At 63.0% G+C, this 7,867-nt stretch overlaps 1 protein-coding gene across 1 annotated transcript; it reads left to right on the top strand.

Moving 5' to 3' along the window:
* The first annotated feature begins 447 nt into the window (after window positions 1-447).
* LOC101271084 (ficolin-1-like) lies at window positions 448-6,592 on the top strand. Its single transcript, XM_049711466.1, has 8 exons — window positions 448-692; window positions 2,164-2,217; window positions 2,689-2,724; window positions 3,469-3,501; window positions 3,941-4,068; window positions 4,567-4,696; window positions 5,529-5,708; window positions 6,262-6,592. Exons 5-8 carry the CDS (start codon window positions 4,042-4,044, stop codon window positions 6,507-6,509), a joined length of 585 nt encoding a protein of 194 aa, XP_049567423.1. The 5' UTR covers window positions 448-692; window positions 2,164-2,217; window positions 2,689-2,724; window positions 3,469-3,501; window positions 3,941-4,041; the 3' UTR covers window positions 6,510-6,592.
* Window positions 6,593-7,867: the final 1,275 nt, after the last annotated feature.

The raw sequence follows: 7,867 nt of genomic DNA, 5'->3' as shown, positions 1-7,867 counted from the left end.
ATGGAGCAGCGTGGAGTGGCCATGGCCATAGGGCCCGCAGTGCTGGCCACCACCTTCCTGTGCGCCGTGGCCTCCGCCCCCGACACCTGTCCAGGTGAGTCAGACACCAGGTGAGTAGGACCTGACAGCGGTCGGGTCTGAAAGCCACAGGCCCGTGCGCTAACAGCCAACTGGGCTGGGCCCCGAGCTAAGCCCTTCTGGACAATATCCTTATTCCTCGTGACAGTGAGTTGCAATCATCACTTCTCAAAAGCGGAGACTAAACATTTTTGAACACCTCACTGCCAGGCTGACCATCCAGCACTGAGGCTGGGGGGAGGCTGGCTCAGGCAGGGTGGACCACAAGGCCAGGGCTCTGCCCTGCATCACCTCCACACCTGACCAGTGCCCACCAGAGGTGGGAAACTCACTGCCAGTCTGACCCTTCATCTGAGACGGGTGACTCGGGCCACAGCCAAGGGCCCAGGTCGAGGTCGCCGCGTGGCAGATCCCCGTGGCTCGGGTGGCCTGTCGCCGGCTCTGCAGGGCTCTCAGGCCCAGGACGAGCTCCCTGACTGGTGCTCTGTGTCTCTCTGCAGAGGTGAAGCTGGTGGGTCTGGAGGGCTCCGACAAGCTCTCCATCCTCCGAGGCTGCCCGGGGCTGCCAGGACCCGCAGGGCCCAAAGGAGAGGCAGGCGCCAATGGACAGAAGGGTACGTGCTTGCCCTCGGGGGTGGGGGTCACTGAGCACCGGCTCTTCTCAAATTAGACCCTGGGTGGGCACTGCCCCCTGCGGGTCTCAGGTCGGGAGCTTGGGTCACGACCCTGCTCAGAGCTGGCGTCAGGAGCGACCCCCGAGGCCCAGCGGGATCTGTCATTCCCTGAGGAGGGGGCTGGTCGCAGCTAGTCTATGAGCTCACATCGGGGTCCACTTCCATAGAACACCCGCTTCCCGGTCCTCGATCCAGCCCTGCCTTTACGTGGCCGTGGGCCAGATTCCAAGCCACGCGTACCTCGGTATTCTCACCTGAAAACTGCGGCCCCAGCGTTTTCTGTCTGTACCGCAGATGAGAAAACTGGGGCTCAGAGCAGTCAGCCATCAGCAGGGAGGGTGGGGCTGGACCTCAACGCAGTAGGAAGGCCCCCGAGCGCTCCACAGCCCTCCCGTCGACGTGGTGGCCCCCTTGTGGGGTTTCGGGCCCCGAGCCTGGTATGAAGGGCAGGTGTGCACGCAGCTCAAGGGGTGAGTGCCCCGGACCTGTGTGTGAGTGGGTGCTCCAAGGGCTCCGGACACAGGGCCAGCTCGGAGGTCCCCAGCCTCTCACGTCCTGGGAGGCATCCAGCTCAGGGACCGTGGGCACCCAGGGCAGCTCCTGGGGATGGGAGGGCTGCGTGTGCTCACCACGATGGGCTCCAGGCTGGGGCTCCTGTTGGGGGGACACTGGGAGGAGGGGCCGGGCTGGGGCGGCTGCCCACCAGTGGGTGTGGTTGGCCCCCCCCAAGCCGAGCCGGCGCGCCCTCGGCCCCACCCCCCACACCCACACTCCCCAGGGAGGGCAGGCTGCCGGCAGACGCTCCTGCTGCCTTGACTGAGCCTGGGGCCGCCTCTCCTGACCCTCCCCTCAGTGCTCAGGAGGAGGGGCAGGGCCCTGGGTGGTCCTAGCCCCCTGCTCACATCAGTAACGCAGACCTGGGAGGCCTCGTGGCTCCCGACCCCTCCTCTCTGGAGGTGGAGAGAGAACCACCCCAGAGGGAGGCATAATTGCGCCCGGCCGCCCCTGCGTCCAGGACTGAGCACAGGGCAGGGCCCCGCCTCCCTCCCAGAGCCAAGGGGCCGGAGGGGCCTGTGTGACAGGGTCTCTGAGGATGTGCTCTTGGTCCCAGGCCCCCGGGGGGGCTCCGTGACGGTGACCTGGACCTGGGCTGCTACACTGAGGTGGTCGGGAGCCAGATCGCTGCTGGTTCCCTGGAGCCCGAGCTGGGCGCGCCGGCCGGTCAGCACCGGGGGGCCGTGAGTGCTTTGTCCTCACCGGCTGCTGCCCCCTCGGGCTGAATCCCAGGGCAGTGACCCTGAGGATACCGCAGCTGGATGGGAGGGTCGGAGCTGTATCCTTAGGGCAGAGATGCTCAAGTAGAATTCTTCAGGTTGCCTTTTCCTCAATGATGTATCTTTGGAATTTACAGGAGAGCGAGGTTCTCCCGGAGTCCCTGGGAAGGCAGGGCCGGCCGGGCCCAAAGGTACCAAAGGTGATGAAGAGCTAGGACCCCTGAGCAGGACCCCGGGGCCTGTCTACAGAGACATGAGAGATGGAGACAGAGAGCGAGAGGGGGGAGGTGGAGAGAGAGATGGGAGAGAGACAGAGAGAGGGAGGGGGGCCAAGTGAGAGAGGCACCTGTCCTATTTCCTGTTTCCAAAGAGCTTCGAGACAGCGTGTGAACTGGGTCCCGGGTCCGGGGCCCCAGGTCCAGAGCAGCCTCTCATAACCCAGGGAAGAATCCAGGCCTCTGAGCCCGCCCCCCGCAACTCGCCCGGCTGAGACCCAGGCGTTGGAAAAGCGTGGGCCGCGGAGCACGCACGTGTGGTGCCCAGAGCCTCAGCCCCGCCCCCCAGGCCCCAGCTCCCGAGGAAGTGAGCACTTGGGTGGTTTCCAGAGCGGAGGGTCGATGTCCACTGACCAGACGTCCTGTGCCTCTCCTGTCTCTCCCCAGGAGACCGAGGGGAAAAGGGCGCAGGCGGAGAGAAAGGTGAGCCCCTCCGCCTCCCTGGGGTCACTGGGCAGGCTTTGCAGGGGGCTGGGGGTTCCCAGAGGCCTCGGTCACGGCCAGCACCACGTGGGAGAGGATCTCAGACCACACCCCTGGCCCTGGCCCTGCAGCGGATGGGTGCGGGAGGAGGGGCCCCTGAGCCCTGCCTGCTTTGTCAGCGGCTGGTGAGCGCTCAAAGCCCAGAGGCTCCGGAGTTGGACCCAGGTGACTGGCAATCCCGCTTTGCTACATGATTTTGGACATTCTGCTTATAATGCTCTGATTTATGCTCATTTATTTAAAAATTTGTAAAAGCAAGAAAAGGCAAAACGCCAAGACACAGTCACATGCTCTGGCTACAAAGTGCGAGGTTGGGGCCCAGACCCACATACCAAATGCTCCCCAGTACTTTCCACAAGCAGAGGCTGTGCTGCGGGCATGGGCTGTGGAAAGCGATAGGCCTGGGGGCGCTGCACCTCCACCGCCGTGAGCCGTGAAGGCCAGGCGAGGTGGCCGGCACGGCGGTCCAGCCAGGGCCCCGCGGGACGGTGCTGGCCGCCAGCCCCCAGGCAGGCCGGATGCAGTGGGGGCCGAGCAAGCCCAGTGACGCTGAGTCTAGGAGCTGATCCGCAGGGCTGGAGGCTGAGAGTCCTGCAAAGAGCTGTGTTCACAGAGCAACGGGGCTGAGGGGTGGGGGCGCTGTTTCCAGACGTGTGACGTGCATGTCCTCGCTCCCCACAACAGGAGAGCCGGGGCAGCTTCATTCCTGTGCCACAGGTGACTGCACACACGCCGACCCCCGCACCTCCGCCTGGACCTGCTCCTGCTGGGGGTGGGCGAGGGGGGGTCGACCAGAAGGCCAGCTGCACAGACTCAGGTTCCACCTTCCAAGGACAAAACCCTCTCTGCCCATATCTTACTCCCCACTTACCCGAGTGATAGGCAGCCATTGCCTGGATAACTCGAGTATATTCCTGGAGGAGGCCAGGTGCCCAGGAGACTAGGCGGGGGCAGCCCTGGGAGGTGGGGATGGCCAGGTCGACGGGGCCTGGCCGTCACAACCGGGTGGCCTTGGGGGCCGCGTCTCTGTCCCAGGACTCAGAGCCCACCTCCCCCAGGCAGGTGTCCCTGCCTCTCCCTCCTGCCCCCTCTCCCTCCCCCCTGCCCCGCCCAGAGCTCCTGTCCTGGCGTCCATTCCCCCGGCTTCCCTTCCCAGGACCTCGGACCTGTAAGGAGCTGCTCACCAGGGGACACTTTCTGAGCGGCTGGCACACCATCTACCTGCCCGACTGCCGGCCCCTGACCGTGCTGTGTGACATGGACGTGGACGGCGGGGGGTGGACCGTGAGTGGGGGGGACCCAGCGATGGCCGTGGGGTTCACCCAGCGATGGCCGTGGGGTTCCTGGCAGGGGTGGGCGTGCCTGGGAGCCTCACCTGGTGGCAGAGCACTGTTTAGTGGCCTTTGTGAGACCGTCCACTCCTTCCAGGCAGAGGCTGCCCCGTCCTTTCACTGAGGTCGGGAGAATCAGAAATGTCGGGGGGGCTGTGGGCACACATGGGAAGGAGTCCCGTGGCTCAGGGCTGGGGGCTCAGGCCCGGAGGTGCCCGCTCCTCTCCAGCTGTGTGGCGTTGGGCCTGCCGCCTGCCCTCTCTGAGCCCGTCTCCTCCTTGGCCCATGTGGGTGTCCCCGGCTGCCCCTGGGCTCTTGGATGAAACCCACGTTCTGGTCCTCAGCCTGTGATGCCGGTGAGCTACCAGCGCTGCTCCCGCGCGTGGCCGGGGTGCTCTGTGGGGGGACGGCAGTGGGGCCCCGTCTCCCCAGCCCTCCCCATCGTGCGCAGGTTTTCCAGCGAAGGAGCGACGGCTCTGTGGACTTCTACCGGGACTGGGCCGCGTACAAGCAGGGCTTCGGCAGCCAGCTGGGGGAGTTCTGGCTGGGGAATGACAACATCCACGCCCTGACCGCCCAGGGTAGGGCCGCGGCCGGGGGCTCTGTGGTGGGGTGCCTGAAATGCACATGCCCCTGACCTCAGCCCTGGGCCATGTGGGCCAGAGGACCCCGCTCCCCCTGGCCCCCGGGGTGGTCACGTGTGACAGCAGGAGGGGTTATTACTCTGAGAACCTAGGACGTGTATTCTCTTACACTGTCGGAGTGTTCAAATCGGAGCAGGTGGATTATTGGAGTGAAGACGACTTCTGGTCTCGGGACCGATCGTGTCTAGAACCCGAGAGTCGGAAGTGAGGGGGAGGCCATCTGGATCGGGGTGGCCCTTCTCCCACTTCCAACGGTTGGTCCTTCCTTGAAACTGGGATCTTAGGCCCACGGAGCCCCTCCCTTGCCTCTCCCGCTCAGTGCATGTGGCGGTCCCCACGCAGGCCCCCTCACCCCACTTCTCCGTTCCACAGAATCAGCTTCACAGCTGGTCCTGAGTTCAACGGCAAACCTGTAAATCCTTTCTTAATCCTTCCACTCCCTCATGGCAACCTTGACGGTGTCCACTCATGTGCCTGAAATCCTTGCAGAAGAAACGACACATACAGAGGTTTCCTGCCATGGCATTCACAGCTATTTGCAGGAGAATTTAGGGTTTCCCCCTAGAGCGAGGCTTCATTCCGTCCAGGTCCACTGACTGTGGAATTTCAGGCATGGCTGATGGAGCAGCAGGGGAGCTATTTGAAAACAGGGAGGCATCCCTGAGGTCCTCCCACCAGCCCAGCCTCTCACACCTTCCCGGTGAATTGGCCCCGATGCCAAGTTCAGACGTCCCCTAAAGCCCACATTCCCACCCCCCCGTGCCTGTAGGCAGAGGGTCCCTTCTGCTGGGCCCTGAGCACCCACCTCCAACAGGAAGCAGCGAGCTACGGGTAGACCTCGTGGACTTTGAGGGCAACCACCAATTTGCCAAGTACCAGTCATTCAAGATGGCGGGTGAGGCAGAGAAGTACAAGCTGGTCCTGGGAGCCTTTGTCGGGGGCAGTGCAGGTGAGAGTCCGCGCGGGGCACAGCAGTGGCCTGGGCTTCAGCGCGGGGTTTGGGGAAGCAGAGAGGACCTGCTTAGCGTCCTGGCTCTGCCTCTTCTGTGTGTGATGTTCTTGGGGACTTAACCTCACCAGTTTCTTATCCACACGGTAAGGTAATACTACGCACACCTAAGTGTACCCACAAGGCTGATGTGACCCATGACAAAGTCCAAAAAGCTGTGGCATTATCATTAACTACCATTTCTGATGAAAAACGGGGAAGGATGATAATTGAGCCCATTTCCCTGAAGGCTCCATTCCCACTCTTGTGACTGGAATTCTCCCCTGAGGAGTAAAAGAGTTCTCCCCCTAAGTGAGAGGATGCCTGTTAGCTGGCAGGAGCAGACCAGATGAGGGGATACCAAGGCCACTACATCAGCAGAGGGATGCTCCCTGGGGTCATGTGAGGGGCACCCCTTGGAGTTGCACACCCGGACACAGCAGCTTTGACCTGGACCAGCGTCGGGGACCTCTTAGCCCTGTGTGCCAATTAGACGACCTTTCCTTCTGAGCAGGTGATTCCCTGACGTCCCACAACGACAACGCCTTCTCCACCAAAGATCAAGACAGCGACAAAAATACTGCCAATTGTGCTGTGCAGTACCAGGGGGCCTGGTGGTACAAGGATTGTCATGTGTCAAACCTGAACGGTCGCTACCTTGGGGGGCCCCACGAGAGCTTTGCAAACGGCATCAACTGGAGGTCAGGGAAGGGGTACAACTACAGCTACAAGGTGTCGGAGATGAAGGTGCGGGCCACCTAGGGCGGGGCTGGCCGGCCAGAGCCTCTGGGAGCAGCTCCCTCTGCACACAGCCCGGCGGGGCAGCCGGTCCAGAGCCCTCCCCAGGAAGGTGACGCGGACCTCCGTGTCACTAGCGCCACGGGAGCAGCAGAGCCGCATCCTGTCCCCTGGGCAGGAGGCTCTCTCTCTGTGCCTCCACTGACTTCCAACCCTTCTGTCCCACTCACGAGGATAAGAGGAAATGCTAATCCAGATCTTGCCAGACATACATGTTCTCAATAAAGACACTTGCTTACCCGACAGCAGGCGCGGGACTCCTTCGTCACTTCCATGCTCTGACCTGCGCCCCTGTCTGTCCATCTGTCCCCGTGACCTGGCTCTGCAGGTGCCCTTTGGGCTGAAGGTGTTTCCGATGGTCTGAGGCCAGAGTCACAGAGCAGGGCCCGCACGTGGGGCTGCGTACCAGTCAAGTGTCACTCTCCCTGCTGGGCCTCCAGGCAGTTTTCGAGCTCAGGCTGAGTAGAGGGCCAGAGGCCGAGCCACGTGACCACACATCCTAAAGTCTTTACTCTCGGCCCTTCAAGAAAGTGTCCTCTGACCCCAGGCTCAGAGGTGAAGTGGCCTGCGCAGGCCCAGCCTCCCGGCCCCAGCTAGTCCACACCGCCCAGGCTCCTGGGCCCCCACTGTCCACAAAGGGTGATGGCGGCCTGGGAATCCCTCGCCACCAACAAAGAAGGAAGTGGGAGAGGAGCGGCTGGGGCTGCTCGGAGCGCTGCAGGAGAGGGGAGGGTGATCTCAGTGCACAGCGCCCTGCAGCTGCGCCAGCACAGACCTGCAGGCGGGGAGACTCCAGCTCTCCAGGCAGCCGTCTCTGAGAGACACGCCAGTGCCCTCAGCACCTGTACTTGTGTCTGCTGAGGAGGGTCGCGCTCTCTCCTCCCGCTGCCTCCACCGCCAGACACCAAGAAGCCCCCCGTCCTCAGGTGGCAGCCTGTCCCGGCGCTGGCCGCTCCCTAACCCTTGCCTGACTATTTGGGTCCTCATAAACCCGCTTGTGTCTGTTCTAGCAGCATCATCTACCCGGAGAGAATCTAGAAAGGTGCAAGGTGGTTACTACCATCCTTGCTCCCCAAGGGTCTAAGAACCGTGCAAAGCCACATAGAACGTGGCATGTCCAGGATTTTTCTGGGAGAGGGCCCATGGTGGTCTCGCCTTGCCGGAAGGTGCCGTGTCCTGAGGGTCAGGAGCCACTGCTCCTGGAACGCACCCCCACTCTTGCTTCTCACGCTGGCCCAGAGGCCTGAGACGAGCCAGTGCAGGACAGCCTGGGGAGTGGGCTCAGGAGAGGGGGGCAGCCCTTCCTTCCCCCGAGCCCGAGG

The sequence above is a fragment of the Orcinus orca genome, chromosome 6 (genome assembly GCF_937001465.1).
Source record: "Orcinus orca chromosome 6, mOrcOrc1.1, whole genome shotgun sequence".
Lineage (NCBI taxonomy): Eukaryota > Metazoa > Chordata > Mammalia > Artiodactyla > Delphinidae > Orcinus > Orcinus orca.
The sequence above is the reverse complement of the archived record's forward strand: the minus strand, read 5'-3'. Positions and strand labels throughout refer to the sequence as shown.